This window comes from Platichthys flesus, chromosome 7 (genome assembly GCF_949316205.1).
Source record: "Platichthys flesus chromosome 7, fPlaFle2.1, whole genome shotgun sequence".
NCBI classification, from domain to species: domain Eukaryota; kingdom Metazoa; phylum Chordata; class Actinopteri; order Pleuronectiformes; family Pleuronectidae; genus Platichthys; species Platichthys flesus.
This window is the reverse complement of record NC_084951.1, coordinates 20,440,667-20,464,461: the sequence shown is the minus strand read 5'-3', so window position 1 is coordinate 20,464,461 and position 23,795 is coordinate 20,440,667. Positions and strand designations below refer to the sequence as shown.

The following is a 23,795-nucleotide window of genomic DNA, read 5'->3' as shown; positions in this document are numbered from 1 at the left end:
TGTGTTTCAGTCTTGGGAAACTGCCCTCTTCTCCCTTGCCTGTTCCAGTAACAGACTCCAATGGCTGCAAAGCTTAGCAGTCTATTGTGAGTGTGCAATGCTGATGCACAAATTATTTTCAAGATCACCAGTGCAAACATTTTGGAATAACATTTCAACCAATTTTTTAAGTGTCCAGACAGGCCGGTGTATCCTTCTGTGTCACAGAGAGACGACCATATGGTAAAAGAAAGAATCATTCCATCTAGTTTTAGGTTTAGTGGCCCACTGCTAATCCCTAATGATTTTAGGAGCTTTTGTCCTTCACTCTAATACAATAAAATGAAATCAGCATTAATCAACAGTTCAAGCAGAGGCCACATTTACTCTCAAGCATTAGTGGGTGGTTTTATGATGACATGTTTGAAGAGTGGAGTGTTTGTGCAGTGTGTATAAATGAAAAGAATCATGCCTTTGTTAAGTCCTGCTTGGGCAGGAGCTGACTTCGCAAAGAACACATTCAGCTCTCATGGTATGTAGTTTATTGGCTGTTTACATGACTTGAGTTCCTTAATGAGACAACACACCAAGTCTGTCCACAAGCAGTTAAAAGAAGAATAAAATTGTATTACTTTTCATGGAAATGTTTCTCTTGTGTAATTTTGTGTGCATCATCCGGTCACACTCTGAGACACTACCCTCTGGCCACAGTCAATATGGATGAGGTTATTAGTTAGTTTAACCCAAACACAGTTGAACATCAACTGAGTGGAATATTTTATTTTGAGTATTACTTGATTCCACATATCGCAAAGCCTGCTGTTAGTACATTTATAACATAGTTCATGTGTATTCACTTTGAACTACCCAATATAAAGACTTCTATCAAAGGTCCACTGAAGTCAAGAGGGCATGTAAGGAAAGCGGTATGGCTGCCCAGCAGGGTCACGATTCTCGTGGTGTAATCCAGTTAGTGAAGACTAGGGCTGGATCAGGCAGGGACCCAGGCTATAAGCAGGAGATGAGGCCATAGTAGTGACTGTAAAACATGGTTCACTGAGGCCAGTCTTCCGATTTTCATGCTCTGACACTGGGTTACAACTATAAACTGATATAAATCTATAAACAAACAACCTGTGTGCACTCACCTGGGTTGCCATTGTGTGTGCAAGTAACACATCCAATTACATCACAGATCCAATTATCTTAACAACCTGAATTAGCCCTTTATTTTACTTTAAACACCACAAATAGGGTGTTTCTGGTCCCATTAACTATGTCCACCTCTATTCGTGTATTTGATTGATTAGACTTATCAGTGTTTTTTGTGTGACATTTTTATTGTGGGTGAAAAACACATTTGCCCTTGTGTTAGGTAATTTTGGTAATACTTCCTGTCTGTATTGACTTTTTGTAACTGGAGACGTCCTGTTACATCACGTTTGAGGTGGACTCTGAAACACATGCCCTTGTAAGCTGCAGGCCTATAAACTACTATTCAGTTCAGGTCAGCATTTATTTGTATTGAGTGTAACCAATGAATCAGTTGGTGGAATGTGGGTAGAGTCTAAGTCAGTGACTTTTGGTTTTGAACCCTGTTAGTATATTTTTGAAGTATGTGGGCGCCATCAGATTGTCAACCTATTAACTTCTCTTTAACAGAAGCCAAGCAGCGTGATCGGCTCATTACAACACCCTCATGTGATGTCAATGGCCTTTTTTATGACTTTCTGTTTTGATATGAATGGTAGTCTTTGCTTTACAGTAACAATAAGTGCTCCACATCATATCTTTCCTGTTCCTTCTATTGAAATCAGTCAGGACCGAACTCCTCTGCCCCTCCTGCTCTGCATCCTGTTTACTTGTGAGGAGTCTGGCTGAGGAAGCATATGAAATATGACTCTGTTTCAGTCCGGATATCTTTTAATGGATCAGAGGAAGTGATCACATGAGGTTCATAAGGCCAGTCACCACTGTCACCTGCGTTTAACAACAGACGACAGGGAAGAAGTCTTGACAATAAAGAAATTATCAGAGGAATATCCTGGCCTTTCCTGCTGTGCTAACCTCAACAATCATTGTGCTCCATTTCCTTTCCCAGTGCTCTACGCGTTACCACATGAACAGAGACAGAAAAAGACATTCAATAGTCTTGTGGAAGCTCCTGGCTTTGCACTCAACTTTTATTTTGTTTCTCAAAACCTCCAAACAGTATTTTTTTCTATGTCTATTGGTTTTGAATATATGTATTGAACTCAGAAAATCTGTAGTTTTTATAGTTTTGTTTTATTATTGATCATTTTCTTTGAAAGCTTTTTAAAAATGTGGATTTGCAATTTCATGTCAGCAATCTGTAAGCGTAGTCTCTCTATACACGCAGTAAGGAATAAGAAACACACAAGTTGTTGTCCTTTTGATGTCCCCTTGAAATCAACACAACAAAAGATGGGGGTGACATATATTAGCATACATGACAAGCAGAAATGAACTTGTGGTAGCTATAAGTGGACAGATGGTGGGATCCCCGACCCCCAACCCACACAAACACACACACACACACACACTACCATAAAAAACACACACACACACACACACACACGCATATCCGCCCTCTAAAGAGGAGTTTGTTTAGTCCTGCAGTTTCTTCTCTGTAGTATATGTTCCAGAGCATTTTTCCTTGCTTGATGCTGTAGATAAAGAGATCAAGGATGAGATGCAGCCTCGCAGTGTTCTCTGTTTACATGAGTACATTCTGCCACACCCATCTCTGGTTCCTCTGAAATTCTACATAGTCTGCTCATCTCAATTATCCCCTGACTGGCAGAGGGGTTTCTCCCACCTCACCCAAATCAATTAGACCACAGGGCAGATTCTGTAAAGCATCTCCTCCTTTTAATAGGCCATCTTTTCAAACATTAGCAAAACTCATTTCAAAGGGTTGTCCTTTAGCCCTGGGGGTTCCTTTTTATCTTCAACACCACGGTGCAATGATAGAACAGCAGTGTGTCTACATTCTCTCCACAGTCTATACCCACTCCCTGCCACCATCCTCCTCCAACTCCCTCCCCAGGCTCCTATTGTAAATAGGCTTGTGGGCCTGGGTCTCCCCGTCGTAGTGTTCCTGGGTCGACCTTTTAAAACCTTCAGGCATGATGGAACAGGGGAGGGAGGAAATTGGAACAAAAAACGGGGTAAAAAGGAGGGGAGATCCAAATACAAGAGTCAGGCAGGAGGCTGGTGGTACAGAAATAACAAAATTAAAGTTTGGGCTCAGGAGGCGCAAAGAGAGGAGGGGTTTTAATTGGATGTGTGCCAGTCTCTCAGGGGTCCTTGAGAAATGGGGATATAGAAAGGGGGAGAGGTTTGGTGGGAGGGGAACTGGGAAATGCACGGGATTCCTGTGGGAACCAGCTTGGGCTCTTTAAATGTAAGAAAAACAGAGGTTGGTCTATTAAATAGCTTAATGAGTTTAAAGTGTAAAATGGAAATCTTTTTATGATATCTGTATAAAAATACATACATATGTATAAATGTATAAATATGAATCGTATACACAGGACTGTTTTGCTGATATTTGTGCAATATTCCCTTCATTGTGTTCTGGCTTGGCTTTCACTTTCTTCCATTATTCTTCCTTTTATACTGTCCATACATCCTGTTGTTGATGGAGATTTGGGCTGTATCATGGGCTGTATTGAGCACAGAATAAAATAAGTCATTGTTGAGCAACAAAAGACAAACAATGTGTGCTATATTCAGATAGGGCTTGTTGTCTTATTTAACCTTCAGTACTTTATTTGAACGCAGATGTGTGGTAGTGAGGCAACCTCATTGTTGACATGGTCTCGTATGGAAGGCTTCCCACCCTGACCCGTGACTTAACCTCAGTGGTAGAGAGAGGGTCAAACAATCGCATACAGGTTTTAATTATTGTGAATGGGGGAGGGGGGGCATTAGTCCCCATCTGGCTGGGAGCACGGGCAGAACCTGCCAAGGGACTGTCCTCTGGGTTTGGGAGGGTGAACTGAGAGAGATAGGACTGGGGAGGGATGGCACAAGGAAGAGATTAGGACCCTTGTTCTCAACTGGGATGGCAGAGGAATTGAAAGAGTAGATCAGGAATGATAAATAGTTGTATTTGAAGTGGCACCTAAGATTGAAAACCACAGGAGAAAGGCTCTGCAGTCCCAGCCCCACCCTGTCAATCCCTCATCCTGATTGATTATATGTGTCTCAGCGCTAATGGATGAGTTTATGATGACGAGGGGGAAACACATTGGGGTGTAATATACAGTATTAATCTAAAAGACGGTTATTGGTAAGGTGACTAACTGGATACAGTTGATAGTGATAATACTATGATATTATTAGCTATATATTGCTTGTTGTTTGTCTTTTTCCTGCTATGGTAACGATAATCTTGAAAACTGTGAAACCGCTTCCTCTAACAATAATCTTTACACCAAAATCTCATATCGTGTTTTCCCAAGTGTTAAGTCTAAGTTCATAAATGCATGCACATGTATTTATGTTTGTCTCGCCACATCTCCCCTCCTCTGTCATTTTAGGCTGTTCAACTGGGGATGACACATGCACCGGTTCCACAGGGAGCAGTGTACTTTGGGAAATTGTCTGAAATCGATACTATATATAGACTATATATCCAAATCTATACTAAATGTATATAGATTTAGTATCTGATCCGATTCATTTCTTGGTTTTAGCAAAGAGTTAAAACAAACAAAAAACTCCAGTCAACACAAACAAGTCCCTGGAAACTGGAGATGTACAGGACACGGGTGAGGACTGTTGCCAGAGAGAGAGGGAGGAGAGCAAGCTGTGCTGGGCTCAGCTCTGAAACAGCCATCTGTGTCACTCGCACCCGTTTGCTCTGCCTTTACTGGCTGACTCCCGCTGCGTCACTGTAATTGGCATCGTAACCATAAGGACGCAGTTCCCCCGGAGTGCGGGCGCGTGGACCTGGGAGATCTCATCCAGACTCAGAGTGTCAGGCAGAAGGGGGGACGGACAGATAAGGCTAACTTTGCATTGCAAATGATCGAGGTTTTGAATGACTAGAACTGGAGCTGTTATGTGATGAGCGAAGATAAAGAGCCCAGGTTCTGGCCCAGAGGAGATATGGTGGTGCCATATATCAAATCCATTGAGTTTCTGCTTTCTCTTGAGTTTTTGAGTTTTTTTTTACCCGTAGTCTGGAGCAGATTTAGCAGCTGAACTATAGAGACAATAAACAGATTCCATCTTGTGATCGTCTCTAAACAAGGATGCCAGTTCACAGATTAAAGTCAGAGGGAAACTCTATTGCAGTTTGCAGAGCACCCAAGGTTGAGTTTGGAAGCTAAATAGATAACAAATTAAAGAAGGTACAAAATATATCTGTGGGCAGACAATGTGACTTCCATTGGGACAGATAGAGAAGACATAACTTTGTTTTGGCGAGATGAGCCAAGACTTAGATGTATTTGTCCAATATCTTAGCTCCCTTGACCCTGCAAGATTTCTCTCGAAAAAAGTTACAAATGAGAAACAGGAGGGTATTGTTGGCCCACCTTCATGCTGGAAGAGGAAGTACTCAAATTGATTTATGTGTAAAAGTTAGAGCTACAATGGCAGAACATCTGAAATCATGCACAGAGGCAGTAGTATGCTTGCTTCTTCAGTTCAGTGTAAACAAGTGAAAGGGGTCTTCTTAACAATAATAACATTTTCTGTATTAAAAGTGCTTTGGAAGTGAGAAACAAAAACAGTAACCCAAGTCAGGACAAACCTTCTCAGGAAACGCTTAACCAAAATCTGCTTTTTCTGTAAATGTTGATCCACGGTTTGTTTTCAGGCTTACCTTGGGTTTCACATTACATTACATTACATTACATGTCATTTAGCTGACGCTTTTATCCAAAGCGACTCACCCCTGAGGGGGATGAAAATTATCGTTTCTGATTCTGCGTCATGTAAATCCGTCTCGACTATTATATATCACATACTCTGAAGGCTAAATAAACTGTGCTCAGATCCGAGTTCTTTATCCCTCTGCCAGGGGCATTATGACCCTGTTATAACACAGGAGCCTGTTCATGATCACCCATAGTACAGAGCATTCAGGCTGACGCAGACTGTATAAAAGCAGAAGGCCGTCCACCTCTTGCATGTGTTTCACTTTTCTATAAAGGTTATATGTTTCTCCGAGGTCTGGCCTTTGTAAACGTGTGATGAATACAGATAAGGCGCCTGTTTGAACATGAGGTCTCATCTGACCGGAGACAAACTTCACACAGAATATCTGATTTGGACTTCTGATGAGTTCCCTATGTGAAGCTGGAATTAAATATATAGTTTTTCCTAGCCAGATCTGATTAAAGTATCAACTAATGCTCAATAACTAAAGCCTGATGTAAGGAGGGCGAATTTATGTAGAGAGTTTGTATCACTGAGCTCCTGAAGCCCAATTAAGCACCTCAGATTTTTTTTCAATAGTTGAGGACGACTTATTAAGTGAGGCGTGTAAAGGGCCCCACGAGTCTGATTAGTACACTGCTCATGTGTAGAAACTTTAATGTGTCTACCTTCGCCCACTGGCTCCATCCCCTCTGGCATTTGCTTTGTGGTTGTTGCTTTTTTAGACGTTTTATGTCCTTCAGGCCTCGTCATGACGGTTTTATATTCAGCGAGTCTACTTGAGGCAATAAAGTTTATTTTCAAGTAAACACATCTTGTAAACTCACATGTGGAAGCGTTTCTCTCACCTTTCTGTTTTCCTATATTCTCTGTAAAGCGCTCCTTGCCTGCGGCGTGCAGTTCACGGCCTGTATGGTTGAAAACATAGTTTTACTCAGTGTTGGTGGAACTCCTTTGAGGCTTTGAACACTCGCCTCTCGCTCCTTTATCTGCGAGTGGAGAGCAAGTCTCGACAGTGCTGGAGTGCCAGGTGCTGCAGTATGGCTGACTGCAGGGCACAATGGGAAAATTGAAAATGAGACGTGTGTGTATTTGTGTGTGAGAGGCTGTGAAATTGTCCAGGCCTGTGTGTGTATAATTGCCCAACGGCTCTGTGCTATGCAGAGTGAATCAATGTGGGCGATGTGCCAGGCAGCAGCTCATATCTATGCTTCGCTCGTTCACATTTCACTCGCCCTCTGTTCCCTTTTCTCCTTCTCTTCGGCACATATAACACCTTGCATGCCTCCAACTGTTTATTGCAATTTCTTCTTCGTTTAATAGAATTAATCTACTAGAATAATTATTTAGAAAATCCCTGCTCGAAAAGTTTAGAGTGGCTGATGTGATTAGAAATAGTCAGAGGCATAAACAGAGGAGATGTCAGACCAGTGGAGCGTTAATCGTCATACCTGGATTTCTCTTTTACTTTTCTATCCCACCTTCCACTGTAGAGTAAAGTCTGAAGTAAATAATTAGCTTGTCTGTTACACATCGTGGCGAGTAGTATCGGCTTTGGCATGACCTGCTCTAATCAGCAACAGAGCTCGGTGCAAATGTTAACTCAAACAACTATTCACTGCCACGTGAGGCGGGCAGCATTTCTCACAGAACCCAGCAGTTGTTGTATTTATCTGGTGTAGTGAGGCTGTTCAGTGTGGAATACTGGGTCAGCCTTTAGTGCTCGGTCAAACACGTGCTGCTGGTTCGCCAGATGTCTTTTCACCACATGCCCCGAGAGATCTGTGATTATAAAGAGTTGATCGTAGTCCGCTAAATATAGAATCAAAAAAAAAATCCCTTTTGTGTTGCTGTCTGTGCAGCGGCCTGCGAGTGGAGGCAGAGAAGAAACGTGGGGGGGGAACAAGCATGTATCCGCTTATCACCACAAACTGGGAGTCCACGTGAGCTGCGCTTCACGAGGCAAGGGAAGCCATTCAGTGTGTCGTCTTTTTCTTTCCGCTCCACCCCTCTTCCTCCGCAATTCGCCCACAGTGACATCACTGACCTTCAGACTTGCAGCAACTCTGCTTTGGAATCCCGGGTCAACCTTCAGCACTACTCACAAAATCAATCTGCATGACTCAGTGTTACATTGTTCAACATTCGTCATCACAGGATGCCTGTGCCATAAAAAGAAGACTGCTTAACTGTCCTGAAATCAGATCATTCTGTTTTCTGCAAGACTTGTGATCCAGTCTCATATCACAATTCTGCATCTCTAGGGTATGCTATCTGATTTTGCACGAAGGCATGTTCTGTAGTGCGTGGAATGTCCTGACAGCTTTATGGCCTGAAGTCAGTGTTGAGTCACTGTGCTATTTCATAATTATAATGTCTCGTAAAATTTGAAAGTGCATTTTATCTATGTAGATGCCAAAAACATTCTCAATGAATTAGACTTTTCTCTTTATTGTAGCATTTACTCTTCCCTGGATGTCGTTCCAGCTTGTTTTTATCTTTGCAGGTTTCATTTTTATATATTTGTCATGATATTTGCCGAGAAACGACTTTACAGTAAAATGAGTATAAGGCATGAATGGAAAGAGCAGGTTTTGACAATCTGGCTCAGCAACAAAGATGTTTTTTGACTCCTGTCTTATCATGTTTCCATTTCTTTTTTTTCTGTCTGTCTCTTCTACTGGTCATTTTTAAGCAAGCTTTACTTTTCTATTGGAGACATACTATGAAACCACAGGGGGCTAAATGGAAACTTGAACAATGAGATGATTAGAGCTACAGCAGAGATTGAGGAAACAAACCCAAATCCAGAATGCTCTCATGGGTTCTGCTCCTAATGCAGGGCTTTTCAAAAGAACCCGCTCTTACTGATTGAAATGCTCTTGGCCTCCTGCCTAAATCCATCCCAGCGTTCAGTTCATCTGTGGGTGAGTTAACTGTACCTATTGGATTTATTCTCCAATTCAGGGGGTTTGCAATAATCGGATCTCTTGAGACGTCTCTACCACTGTCCTCTCTTCTTGCTTCAACAAACACTTTTCTTTGCTAGCGGAAGAGAAACTGAAAATAGAATTTTAGATTTGGTCGACTTCAGCTCCACATCACTTCTGAGACCAGCACTATTGATCTGTTGTTGCTTGACAGAGACCCAAAGCTCTCCCCCCCCTTGTGATCTTGACTCACCGGATTAAAGGAACATGCACAGTAGAATTCTGAGCAGGGGAAACCGGTGTGAACTCTGTTACCTATATATTCTGTCTGCTTTAATTTCCAATACCAAGTAAGGTATTGACTATATGAGCAGCTGGGCTGTTGCCTTCAAATCCCAGTGTTTAGATTCCTCAGTCCTGGTTTGTCTCACCTTTTAATCAGCACACTTTGAAGTCTGTGGTCAGATTAGAGGACAACGCAGTGATCACACCACACTGCGTTCGAAACACTTACACAAAGAGAGTCTTTGTTAAAGCCTTTCCAGTCAAAGAATGCACTTTGTAGCAACATTTGTTTTGCAGAAAGATAAACCCACAGAAAGGTAATTCAATTTAACACCCTGTGTTTAAAATAAGTCCCATTACCAGAGGAACCAGTGTTTAGATGTCGACTCTGCCTAAGATCTCATAGCAACATGCTCCTTCCTTAAGTTAGCGTGCGTTCATGCAGCCTCTCAGCTTCTCTATTTACACTTGTGAAGTTTCATGCAACAATCAGGCAATTAGACCATTCAGATCCTCCGTTATGGTTCCAGCAATGTAGGGGATGCTGAGTATAAAAAGGCGAAGTAAGATCTGAGGGGGCTCGTTTCATTGTATCAACTCCTCCGTAATATCATGCTTTGATCACAGTGATTATGTGCTGTGATCTCCATATGGCGGCTTGGAGCACAGAGTCCAGCCCAGCATGGTGCCTAACCTCAGTCCATAATGTATGCACTCATCTGGAATCAGAAACTGGCTTCCACCAGGGATAAATCTCTGAAATGATCCACTTCTCATTCTGTAGCACCATAATGTTTTGCCTTAATCGTCTGTGAGGGAAATGCAGTCCAGACAGCGTGCCAAAGACTAAAGAACTACCTTTGATTAGCTTTACAAGGGATTAATAATGCACGCTCACATGTCCAATGTAAAAAAAGCAACATATGCCAAGCTAAAGATGAATTATAAATTGGGTAGGCGGCTCAGTCCGAGATTATAGGCCTGCGGTCGCGTGCGGCCCCAATTTACTCTCCCCATAAAGTAGCCTAAGGCCACGCTTGGGGAGCTGAGATTAAAGACCTGGGGTCAGTGGGTTTGGGCTGCAGCGGCCTCTACTTTTTGTTTGAAGGACAGGCCTCTTAGATGGGATTGATTGGAGTCCATCCTGCGGCTGATTGATGCTGTGGTTTTTATTTTTTTTATTTTTTTTAAAAGCGAACGGAAATAGAGCGAGGTATGAGGAACACACTCACCACTATCAGAGGTTACTGGAATTAGTTGTTTATTGACAGACACGTGTCAGGAAGGACCTGTGCGAACTTTGGTCTGATTACCTAAGCACCTCCCAGTGGTTAGAGCACTGGGATTACAAGTTTTTATATTTTGAGGATGACTGAGGTGTATGTTTACATCTCTTTTTTATTTTACTTCATTGGTTGTGAAAAGCAACTAAAAAATCTTCATATTGCTTCCAAAACTCAAAGATGAGCATCCTTTGACTAAAAAGTTACTTACATTATTAACAATTCATAAAAAAAATTTGTTTAATCATGTCTCATTCAATTTAACAACTCATTTCAGCTTTAGTGTTGGGCCTCAATAGGTATTTGATCTAACTTGGGACATAATGAGGTTTGCTTTTAGAAAGATGAGTGTTTATGCTAGAGCCTCATTTCAAACTGCCGTTGAGTCTAAATTAAGCTTCTCGTGCCTCTGAGTGAGAGTTAAACTGTTCCCTGTCACTATCTTTCTGCTTTGACTGCCATCTTTCCTCGAATATGAGATGTATCCTAACCACCATGCACTAGACATGATGTCACGCACTCCTGTAACCCATTGAACTAGTTTTGCACGTTTGCATATTCGTCTTAAGCCTCGCAAGTAGGTCAGTTGGAGTAATAGAAATTTCCAGATTTTCATTTCTATAAAGGAATTACTGGGATTAACATGATACCCAGTCAAACAGTAAATCCTACCGCAGCCTCGTCACGTGCAGATGTGAGAGGGTAGCAGGTCAGAGAGCAGAGACAGTGTGGCGCAGATTTAATCCAGCGCCTCAGGTGATTTCTGATCATTGGCTGCGCTCGAGCTGCGAGCATCGGGTGATTCCATCGGATCACTGGCGGTTACAGGATTGGAAATAAAATCTGTAATCAGTGGCATGCTTATTTTGAGATGGGAGAGAGTGGCCTAACCTATATTCTGCTGCAGTGAGGGTCTCTCTCTACCTTCCTCTGTGTGTCTCCATCTACATTTGTTGTCACTCCTTTGCAGGCAATTTGCAAATTAAGGTCAAAAAATACATAAGCACTAATAAAATGGATACATCACTTCATATTCACAAGGCAATGGTAATATATGGTGTTTTTGTCGGCCAAGCCTCCATCCTAACCACAGGAGACGAGATCAGTGTCACTTTAAAGGAGAATTGTCACTTTAGTCTTGATATTCAGCATTTTAATCATCTGATTTATATTATATATCTTGTGTGGCCATTGAAAGCTATTAACAAATATACAATTTGTTCCTATTGTATCTTTAGGCCTTTGGACAAGCTTACTCCAACCACAGGAAGGTGGCAGCAGACGGGGAGAGCCGCGAGGAGTCTCTAATCCAGGAGTCTGCGAGTAAGGAGGCCTACTACGAGCAGAGAGTCCTGGAGCTGCAGACCGAGCTCCGCCAGGCACGCAACATCCTCACCAACACCCAGTCTGAGAACGAACGCCTGGTCACCATCACCCAGGAGTTGAGAGAGGTAAGAGAACCAAAAACACATCGATATATTTTTGTGCCAAGCTGTGAAAGGATTTTAAATGTAAGATTTAAAAAAGGATGCCAACACTGCATGTAGGATATTGGAAGCGTCAACACGAAAGGGCTGGTAACTGAGCTTCAAAGATTATTCATCAGAAGACATCAGTACTTTGAAAATGAACTCACTTCAGAGTTTAAGGGGAGTGCTGTGTCTTGTGCTCTTGTTTGCCTGTAGCGTGTGAGAACAACAGGTTTGTTCATGCTATCGTGTGTTTTTTTTGGGTCTGAGCTCCCGAACACCTGACAAATGCTCATTTATTCAACCTGTTCAAGGCAGTAGTTTTCGGACTGTCCTCTGTCTCGTGTTTCGGTGTCAATACTACAAACATGGAATGGGGGGGTATTGAGTTCATTTATAAAGCCAAATTAACTGATGAGCTGATCAGGAAACCAAGGAATACTTTACTTTTATCTGTTTGCTGGGTGAAAACATGTTTCAAATGAAGAGGAAGTACTCATCCTTGACCTCAGTATGGTGTGAAAGTCCTGTATAAAGTAATAGGGTGTGATTGAAAAGTCAGCACCTGCTCTGTTTTTGACATGTAAAGACAGGACTAATAACTGTAGGACAGATTCCTGGTTGATTAAAGCAACACCTTGCCTTCAAGCCTAATGTGATGTTCCTCACAGTTTATTGTGATGGAGGGTGGAGTTATAATCACGCGGAAAGATGAAAAACACTTAGACCATGGGAAAGTTTTCATTTACCAAAAAGACAATATCGTGCGTTTGCGTATTGGCTGGATTAGTATCTTAAATTCGGGTGAACCTGTCCCTCAAGTTGTGACATTAGTGACAAAAACACTCCACCTCAGACATGCCCTGCTCTGTTCTGTTTGACTGAAGCACAACTTCATCAAAGCCAACCCACACCCTTTACATATATGTCAGTATTTTGGTCACAACTGTCATAATGCAAACCTCTGTTGTCTGCGCTCCACTTTGGACAATGTCTGACCTCGCTCGCTGCTGCCATTTACATACACTCACAGCTAATTGACCTCATTAGACGGGAAGCGAGTGAAGTGCAGAGTGTGGGTCGAGCCTCTTTGCCAGCGGGCCGAGCAGGCAGGGGGTTGCGTGATGGAACTTGTGATGAGGAGATTTGGAGATTGAATTAACAGCAGCAGCGGCACAAGTTGAAATCCCGCTGACTGGGGGATGTACGGAGCTCTGAGGACGCCGGCTTCGACACAAATACTGAGAGACATGAAGAGCTGGAAAGAAAATATGAAATCTGACGAGCGAGCGCTGGGAGGCTCTCACCTTTGATGCACTGGTCTATGCTCCCTTGACAGCAGAGTAAAGGCTGGAATAATAAACAGGGGGCGATTGAAGTAGTAACTTGTTTGAAGGTTAGGATTATATTAAGAGAAAAGCAGCAGACCAGACTAATGATAGATTTAACTTCATTTGACACTCTCAGCTCCACGTAGCTGTGTGATACTCCATATATCAGAATTTATTTTGATCGTTGCATCACATCTGTATTTTGTGAAGGAATTCTTTGGTGCAAAAACATTAGTAACTGCATCTCTGTGTTCAGTCAGATAAAAACCAACAACACCCTCGCTATATTGGATTTTTATTATTGGGAAAAGTCTTACATTATTCTGCCTCTTGCTTGGCCCTTGTTCCCTCCCCTCTGTATTATGCCCCTGCTGTGCAGTACTTAAACCCATCAGAACTGCAAATCTTGTCGTGTTTGTGCACGGCAGATTTAGCTGAGTCTTCTGTTTTGCAGGTCAAGTTGGTAATTCCAGTGTAATTGGGGAAAGGGGAACGAAAGGTCCTTCCCCCTGCTGGGTGAGTCTTTGGGCTTACAGCTGCAGGAGTGACTGCTGTGTTCTGAGTCACTGCTGGAAACAGATGTCAGCGGCATTTCTTTCTGAGATTAGTGAAACAGGCTTGAAGACATGTCCCTCACAACAACTTAAGTTCCGGAAAGCTCAGAATTCCACCATAATCAGGTCAGCTGCTGCTCAGCCCTGAATCCAAGTTGGTTTTAGTTTGGCTTTATGGCAGCCAAATATCACCAGACATGTTTTGGAAATAGAACACAAGTTGATTACTTAAAAAAAAAAAGGGTTAGGGTGTTTCCCTGATCTACAGCATTATTGGTGTAAGCGGGTGTTTCACTGGTGGCCTGCATGATGGCTTGTCTGCAGGTGCCAGTCTCATAAATACCCTGCATGGTCGTTGCCAGCTGTAATTGGCTGAATAAACGATGGCGGAGTGTGAATCACTCCATGTATGGGAGATAATGGCACCCTTCTGATGGTACTTCTGTGGGTGCTAGGAGGAGCGTGTGTGGCAGGCAAACGGAGGGAGCCTGGGCACTGAGGCTGGCATTGTGACCAGACTGACGGGCCTGAAAGAGGGCTTTGTCTCCAGGGTTTCAAATTAGCCCAACAGCTCAGGCTGGGAGAGGAGGAGGAGGGAGGAGAATGAGGCACTAGGAGACGACGAGAGTGGTGGAAGAGAACGAAAAGAAGGGTGACAGTCCGTTAGAGAAGCAGAGAAACTTAATGAAAGTAAATTCAACACCCGCGGTGGATGATTGTGCTGTTTTTCTGGGGCAGCATTGCAAAACATATTGAGTCAGGAGATTGAATAACTCAATTTCATCATGGAAGGAAACTGACAGTTGGGCTGTAACTGTTGCCTTTTGTGCTCGGACCTGCATATTTACAAGGTTCCTCCATAAAATAAGGATTTGTTTAGCTTGAGAGCTTTAACAGCAGCACTACAGCTGTTAGTGCTGGCAAGTCAATCAGAAGAAAGCGGCGTAATTCCGCAGATAGGGAAGCTTCACTTGGTGTGAAATGGCTTTTGTCTCTAAACACAGATCAGTGCATTCACAACCATTTAGTTACATCATTTCAGCTGGTTAAATATGTCGAGTTTAAACCCTGCCGGGCTGTTTCTCGTGCCAGATTCTCGAATGTTCGCCCCCGAGCACTGATAAGACACATTTCACTGCTATGGTGCAGTCTACAGGATTAAACCTCCACAAAGAGCCTGTAACATTGTAAGGAGGCGCACTCTAATAGGCGTGACTTCATTAAATTCAATCTCCTGTCTGGAGAGGAATGTGCCCACAGTGATGGCTGCCATTATCCTTACAGAATGGGGATTCCCATTGATCGCTGGTATATCAAGCAAAGCCGAAGATAGAAATGTAAATTGTCTACTTTAGTCCGGTTATTTACACAATATAAATAAAGGAATTGACCTGTCACAAGTTGATGAGCTGGTCACCTGTTAAGTCAAAGTTTATACAAATTGAACATGTTGTGTCTACTGCAAGACTTATAGTTGTTCAGATATGTGTTCCACATGCAGACAGCTGGGATGCAGTGATGACGCAGTCACTGTCTAAGACTCCTCCTTCATTTGCTCAGACCATTTAATGCTCACAGGCACTTAGATGATCGCATTGTGGTTTTTGTCCATCACCATGATGTCGCAGCCATTTACATGTTAAACATGATTCTGCCTCATTGACACAGAGGCTGCAGCTTGATTGAAGTGCTGCTTCTATTGGTTGGATTAAAACACCTCGGGGAGAAATGGGGGATTGGGAGAGGGAAAGTGTCTGTATTGATGGGATGAGTTTAAAAGGTTAAAAGGGAGGCAGAGGGTTTAAGGTCATTGTGAGGAAGGCCATTGTTGTTATTGCATCCAGGAGAAAGTGCTCGGCTGCAGTTTTTCAGTGATGAAGCAGTAGATCAAATGGACGTGAGGACAGGATTTCAGTGGCCACTGCAGCGCTGACGCTTCACTTTGATCATTGAAAGGTCAGAGTTGAGTGGTAAGAAGATCCAACCTCTTTCTTCCTCTCTCTTATTATCGTCTGATGTGAGGGTAATGTGAGGAGTCCTCGGGGCTCTGGGGTGTTGGTGTCGAGGAAGTTATTATGTCTTGTGACATTAATGCAGAGACCGATCACCTCCTGTCCTGTGGGAGTCGGGGGGGGGGGGGGGGGGGGGGGGGGGGGGGGAAGGGAGCAGCATGGAGAGACAAGTGGAGAAAAGTCTCGAAGGAAGAGGACTAACTGAAATGACCAAGGAATATAATGAGCAGAGGTAGAGAAGAGGTGTGAAAAAATATTCTACATTCACCGTCAGTTTTAAATTTTACGGGAGAAATTTTTCCTGCTGGTGTTGCAGATGAACTGTGACCTTCACTAAACCGTCCAGATGTTATCCGCTTTATCTGCTCGCAGAACCCACCATCACCCAATCTCTCACTTCGGCTATTTTTAGCCCTTAAGAGTGTGAGTCGCTAAAATACATTTAAAGGGATTTTCCGTTTATTCCTAATAATGTTTATCGCTTTTGTATCAGCTTAAACAAAGCTCTGAAAAATGTGCCGTTCTTAATTTAAGCCCCTGGCCCCGCCGGTCACAGCAGCAAAGGGGTTTTCTACGCCCGATCAATGAATCCTAATAAATCAAAATCACACACGCAAACAGGCCTGCACACTGGAGCCTGACCGATGTGGCTTTCTGGCGGCCGATATCAAGGGAATGAAACATTTCCTAAACCGATATATTAGTCAATATGTTAATAAAATAGTTAACTGTAATTCCTAAGTGCTATATCAAACCTCATGACTTAGAGGTTTGTAACTGAGGCTGGATAATTTACAGTTTAACCATAAACTTAAGAAATGTAGAACTTAAATTTAGAAAAAAACATATTTTTATGAAAAATATAAACCCTAATCTTTTCTTCATTATTTATTCTGTAAAACCCAATGTTTTTGTTTCACTGCATAAACAGCAATAGCTATATGTCTATGAAAGGCTCATTATGGGACAACTGATGCATCAGCCTGGCTCGTCTTGACACTGACTTCAACTAATGGGTTTAAACATATTCACATGTACATTACTCCCCTTCCATCAATATGACCTCAAAATCACTGATTCACCGCTAAGTGCATGTGGGCACACTGGGCTTTTCAGCCATCACACACTGTGGGCAACGCACCATCCAATTTTTCCTTACACTTTTTTATTTGTTAATTGTCTCATTGAAACGTGTGACCTTGATGGTGTTTTCTCCCCCTAATGGAGTCTGGAGGAGCTGAATAGAACGACAATCACCGGCAGAGGCGAGCAGGATAAAAGCAGATCTGCTTTCACCCACATTCTGGGCTCTGACAGCAGCAATAGGCCCCTGAGCGTCATTATTCCTTTGCTCTGTCTAAAGCTACACTGTGGGGGTTGAGCTTCGCTGCATCTGTGATTCATTTCCTCGTCTCTCCTGAAGGTAATCCTGAGATGGGTTAGGCTTTGTAAAGTTAGATTTAACGTGGGCTGGCGTGACCTTGATGTGCTGCAGAGCCTTACAGGACAGTTAAAAGTTCCTCTTTTTTTTTTATTCTTTAGTCCAAAAGTGCTTTCCACAGCACAATATCATGAGAGATCTACAAGCAGAAGTGAACAGGGCTGTTCCTTTCCACTTCTTTTCATCTGATGGGTTGATATGATGGAACCAAAGCTGAGTATGAAGAAGGAATTCAACTGTGACTGATGCACAGCCTCTAAAAGCACAGTGACACGCTGACACGGGAGAGCGGGGAGGTGGGGTTGGACAAAACGAGAGCGGTAATAGTGTTTGGAGAAATGGCAAAATGGAGGTCAGACCGAGAAGCTGAGAGGGGGTTAAAAAACAGTATTGAGCTGTGGTGCACTTGGTGTCATGCCATCTGGGAGCCACTCTGCACTTTGCAGGAATTGTAATTCTCAAGAAAGTGCATTTTATGGAGGATGGAGAGTGAAATGTAGGTCAGCGGAGTAAGACGGACAGAAAGAGGAAACAAATATTCAGTCTTTTGCCATCTGGGAGTCTGGAAGACACTTTCAAGGGAAGCAATCCAAGAAGTAAGAAGCCAGAAAAAATGGATTTGGCAGAAATGCAAGCTGGATTCATCTGGCGTTATGAAGCTGCAGAGCCTTGAATAAAGCATTAAAACATTCCTAATCTATATTTGTGCTAAGCCTGAGACTTTGCCACCGAGGCTCAGTAAGTAATTGAGCCGTTTGCCGCAGACGTCGGAGGTTATAGCCGCTCAAACACATTGAGAAATTACTCCGAGCCTCGGTGAGATTAAAGCAGGCTCAGCAGCACAGTGCTGTCAGAAGTGGTGAGAAGAAAGCTTAAGAGATGAAAGTGAGAGTTCATACAGTTAGATGAAACTCTGACCCACAGAAATGTGCAAAAGGGACAGTTTTGCAGCACTGCATCATCAAGAGAGACTTCATTAAAGCAGAAAACTACTCATATACTATATACACGTTCATTACTTTGTCTCATATGCTTCACTATGTTATCAAACATCTCAGATATCATGCCTACAATTGCCTATCCTGTAAGTTTAGAGTGAGGGAGAACAGCCTGTTGTATTCACTGCCACCCTCTCTGCATGGAAGGGACGTGGAAGTCGTTGTGTGTGTGTGTGTGTGGTGTGTGTGTTTTTTCAAGCAGCTGTCCAGACGTCACCTGCAGTGACAGCAGGCAGGGGGTAATCACAAACCACACACAGGCCTATGTCCATTAAAGGACTCACACTGAGAGGCTGACACTGACAAGTGGGACGGCTTTCAGAATATCACACCCCACCCCGGTCTCTAACCAGCCACACAAACACACACACACACAAATCATCATCGTCGTCATGATTTATTTTCCCAGGAGTGTGTCTCCCATGCATGATTAAATGTTATTACACACACAGTAGCACACAGGACTACACATGGCCACGACAACCTCTGTTGAAATAAGTCGAATCTGTGAGGCAGCAGGACAGAGTGACGACCCCCCCCCCCCCCCCCCCCCCCGCGTCTGTGAGGGGTGCAGTGAGGCGGAGGATGTGGAAACAAGGTGAAAGGTCAAAGTCCTGCCTATGCATTGTAATCAGATTGGAGTCAGATCTTAATCAGTCTCAGTGCTGGCCTGTATTCATCGGACCAAATGGCACTGACCCTCCAGCTGAGGCACATCATCATAACCCAGACCCGGAAGAGACCTCACCAAGCAGCTGGCACAGAGTTAAAAACAACAGATGACTCCACTGATGAGATTATGTTAAACATGTCTTTCATATAATTGTATACATGTAGTTCAATTAATCTGTCACTGATTCCAGCTCTTCTTTTAAGATTTGCTTTAAATCCTAGAAGTCAGGACCACTGTATAGAGGCTTAGCGGCAGGACTGATCTATATTGTGAGCTCATGCATTATTCAGTAATGCACCAACATCAGGGCCTTCGCTCTCCGCAGAGACGCCCACGCTCATTAGACATGCGCACAACCCTGATGAATATTAATACAAATTCAAACCTCATCGACTCAGCACCGCTCATAGCGATTAATTATTACCCAGATTAAATGAAGACTGTGTACTCTTCATCAGGGAGGGTGGAGCATCATTAGTTAGAGCATTCTGCTCGTTGTAAAATGAGGGAGTAAATTACAATTACAGTGAGAGTAAGAAAAACAGATTGCATTCTTGTTGCACAAGTCTCCAGAGTCACATTATTTAGATCTCACAGAATCTGAATTATTGCTGTTTACTGTTAAAGCTCACTTATGAGTAGTGGGTGTCATGGAAATCTGGCTGTTTAAGCTGGATGTCTGAGCACAGCTCAGGTAAAGGGATCAAACCGCTGACCCAGTTATTGTAAGGTGTTTCAAACCATCAGGACACCTGATTCCACCAGCTCATACCCACTCTATTTCAATGAGAAATATCACCGATGTGTATCAGGTCTGGAGGCAGCGCCGATTTGTGAAAGTCTGCGAAGTGAAATCTTCCCGGGATTTGATTCCTGCACAGGTTGAAATGATCGCAGAGCGGGAGCAGGGATTGTGATGCGGCCACGTGGCGTCAGCATGAGAGGAAGGGGCCACCTGACAGGGGATTGGGAGGCCAGTTGTCCCTTTGGTATTAGGTTATCTCTGCCAGCTCCTCTCAGAGCATCACACACACATGCAAATCCTAACCACAATACAGACACTCTTCTAGTCTCACACATGTAAATCTACACATAATAACACAAAGAGTGTGATAGGAGCATTGGATTCATGCGAGCAGACTGCAGGGTGCACACACTCTAAAAGGTTCACACCCGCTTGCACACATAAACATTCAAGGTCAGTTCAGACACTGCTGAACAGTGATCTATTACAAATGCCGACCCATCTCTTTCTCATATTACACACACACAGAGACACACTCGTATGTTTGTTCAGTCAGTTCAATAAGAGTGAGAGGCCCACGCTCCTTCAGCGAGTATCCCTTTACTTCAGAGCTTTTATCCTTTCTCTAAAATGTCTCCTACCCGAATGTCCTGCGGGACGCTCCTGTTTTTTGGGATGGGGGGGGGGGGTTAGGAGCCAGCATGCAGGGATGGGAGGATGGTGTCAAACCTCAAAAGAAGAGGACAGAGGGTAAAACAGGGCAATAGATCACGGAGTGAGGACACAGGTGGCTCAATGGGGCGGATCAGATCCTTCTGGCTTTCGGTTTGTAACAGTGTCTGTGAGTGGGGGAAGGGCTTGTCTCTTACCTTGCTCACCTTTTATATAATTAATGATGCCTGAGCAGCAGGAGAGGGCCAAGTGCACTTTCAGTACTAGATCTGGTTTGTAAAAACTGCAAACATGGTGTCAATGTTTCACATGTTTACTTCAGTTTCAAACTATCGAACGATGAATGTGAAAATGTCAAAATCTCAGTTTGATTTGAATACCAAATTTCTACAAGTCTGTCATTCGTGCTGATTAGTCCTTGTAGGAGAATCAACTGTAATCTAACGCCTCTTTAGAAAATTAGACTGTGGAAGCGCTTTGTCGCCATTGAATAGATTGCATCATGGGAGAGAAAATTAGGTGTCTGTCTCATTGGTGTCATGATGGCTGGCAGGCAAGCGCACTTGTGGCCTACTGCCCGGAGAGACACCTGGCACCTCCCTCTCAGACACGGACAGGCTCACACACCGAACACACACATGGCGGGTTCCACCAGATGGACGCGCTTTCTTATCTTGCTAGTGTTTACGAGTCGACGTGACACAACCATCACAGCAAAACAAGAAAAGCCAATCAATCGCTGTCTAGACTGGGTTGCTCTCAACCTAGATTGAAAAAGTGGTCACAGCTCTCCCTCCTTTGGCCCCACAGAACAGCCAGATGGTGGAGCTGCAGAGGAATCAGCTGCGGGATGACATCAAGGAGTACAAGTTCCGGGAGGCTCGTCTGCTGCAGGACTACACCGAGCTGGAGGAGGAGAACATCTCGCTGCAGAAGCAGGTCTCCGTGCTCAAACAGAGCCAGGTGAGGACAGAGCAGTGCTGCAAGTCTCGGTCATACAAGACCGGGAGAAAAAGGAGAAGCGGGTAGGGAGACGAAGGAAAGCAGAACATCCCCTTTATTAATACATTTCCCTCGGCTGGTTGTCATCATCATCAGGCTATCAATAAACCGGTTGCTTCAGGCAATGCAGCCTACTGTTTTTCATAAACATGTATACTATCCTACAGAATCCTGGTAGCCCCACAGGGCTGCCACCTCCCTCACACCAGCTCTCAGTCTATATTGTACTGATTAGACTGCTTAAAGTAACACAAGCCCCTTAATGTGCAGATTCAATTACGATAATAAAACATCCTCTGGTACAGTAAAGAGATAATTAGCTTATTTGTGTGTTTTATTCCAGACTCTTTAACAGCTATCCCTGTTCAAGCCACAGATTCTAACACTTCATGGTACAAAACACACAGTTTATTCAAATGAGCTGAAAGGGGAAAAACACACTTTGCAGATCTGCAAAAAACGAAGCAGATGAATTTCCAAGTAGGACATTTCCATATGATGGGGGCTTTTATGCTTGAGCTGTTAATTTTCTCTGAATGCCCCCATCGTGCTGGATTAAGTTTGATTTTTTCATCATAAGGGGCATGAAACAAAAGCAGCTCTTTATTTGAACAATATATTAAAGACCCCCAAATCCAATCAACTTAAAACTAATTAGAAAGCAAATTAATTGGATATTTTCTTAAGTAACATTGTCTTGAATGTCATTCAGGGTTTATCATATAGCCTGACAAGCTCATTGTCATTTGTGCTGCACCTAGTTGTATTTGATAGGGAACACATTAAAGAGGCTCCTTCTCCTCCTCCTCCTCCTCTGTCCAGGTGGAGTTTGAGGGTTTGAAGCACGAGATCCGTCGTCTGGAGGAGGACACTCAGTTCCTGAACAGCCAACTGGAGGATGCCATCCGCCTGAAAGAGATCGCTGAGCGTCAGCTAGGGGAGGCCCTGGAGACCATCAAGACTGAGCGTGAGCTAAAAGCGTCCCTGAGGAAAGAGCTTTCCCACTACATGAACATCGGAGACAGTCTGTATCACAGGTAAACAGAGCACAAACATTGTTTTCCCTCAGCTGCAGCATCTGGTCTATTAAACACTAAATAACACATTGTTCACTAATTTTTTTCCTCAGCCCACTGAGCATCTCTCTGGATGGCCTGAAGTTCAGTGATGATGCCGGCACCGAGCCCAACAACGACGAGGCTCTTCAGGGGTACGAGAACGGCTTCATCAAACTGGCCAACTCTATCGCTGAAAACAACCGCGGCTCCACGCCCAGGATGGACGAGCTGTTCTGTCCTATCCCCAGCCTCGTGGACGACCTGCTGAGCGAACTTAACATCTCGGAGATCCAGAAGCTCAAGCAGCAGATGATACAGGTTTGTCTCATCACCATTGTTTGTGTCTTCACAGTGTGCTCCAGAGTAGCTCCCAGTAAATAATCTCCATCCATTCACAGGCAAGAAACAATCAATAAATCAAAGAGCCTCTTGTTGGGACTGTGATGTAAAATTTTAGTTTCAGCAGTAAAGAGAGAAACGATAGGAGGTTGATGAAAGTCAAATAGAAATAAATCACCTTAACCATTCCCGTAGATTTTATTTTCATGTTCTAATATATTGGTTGCAGGAGTGTGTGAAGGAGGGAGGGAGTGAGTCAGTGGAGTGTTAGGGCTCCATCCCGACTCAGGCTGGTGCAGGGATCTAAATCCCCTTATGGCAAAGTTAATCCAGGGAGACACACACACACCCTCCAGGCTCGACGAGCCGCCAGACAGCGGGTGGTGGCACCGGAGGACCTGCCATCTGCTTGCTCTTCACCCCACGAGCCCGCGGTTACGCCTGACTGGGCACCTAGGTTACCAAAAAAGTACTGGGAACCTGTGGATAATGATTGTTTAGAGGATTTTTTCCCTCCATCTCCCTTCATCAAACATAAACATGCTTGCTAGATTAATGTGTGAACTTGAGGTTACCTTGGTGCTGCCTTGCTATGATCTCTGTTTTGGTTCTTGACCTGACCATTGTTCTGGTGAAGCAGGCGGACTGTGACAAAGCCTCATGTTTGATATGAGCCGTGTCACACTGCCTGCTGGAGCCTTTTGCCAAGTCATTCCACAGATTCCTGACAAGATCCGAGCACAGGAAACAGAAAGCTTCCTTTACTCATTCAGCCTTACTCTGCTGCCCCTCTACCTTAACACTCTCTATTGATTTGGTTCTCAGGTAGCCATCATAGACCTATGTGAAAGGATCAGTGGCTGATTTATCATATTCTTAAGACAATAGTATGTGATACAGCCTGGTCGTCGACATGAAAACCTGTCTAATGAAATTTGCGATCTCCTCTTGAAAGTACTCTGTAATACACTCTGATATTATTTACAGATCTGCCTCTGAAATACCTCAGTGCTTAAATCCGCACAACTATGTGTATGTGTGAAAGATGAGCCTCCTTGTGTCTAAGCCAGCAAATAGTCAAGGTCCACCTGACTGTGATGCCGGGCCA

The 23,795-nt window shown here is 43.6% G+C and overlaps 1 protein-coding gene across 3 annotated transcripts in view; it reads left to right on the top strand.

The window, feature by feature from the left end:
- The window catches only part of LOC133956478 (protein bicaudal D homolog 2-like), a 42,667-nt gene that overhangs the window by 5,748 nt on the left and 13,124 nt on the right, over positions 1-23,795 (top strand). For all 3 annotated transcript variants that reach the window (XM_062391559.1, XM_062391558.1, XM_062391560.1), the window contains exons 2-5: positions 11,632-11,844; positions 21,099-21,251; positions 22,113-22,327; positions 22,420-22,666. In XM_062391559.1, the coding sequence (XP_062247543.1) occupies positions 11,632-11,844; positions 21,099-21,251; positions 22,113-22,327; positions 22,420-22,666 (828 nt within the window). The remainder of the gene's footprint in view (positions 1-11,631; positions 11,845-21,098; positions 21,252-22,112; positions 22,328-22,419; positions 22,667-23,795) is intronic.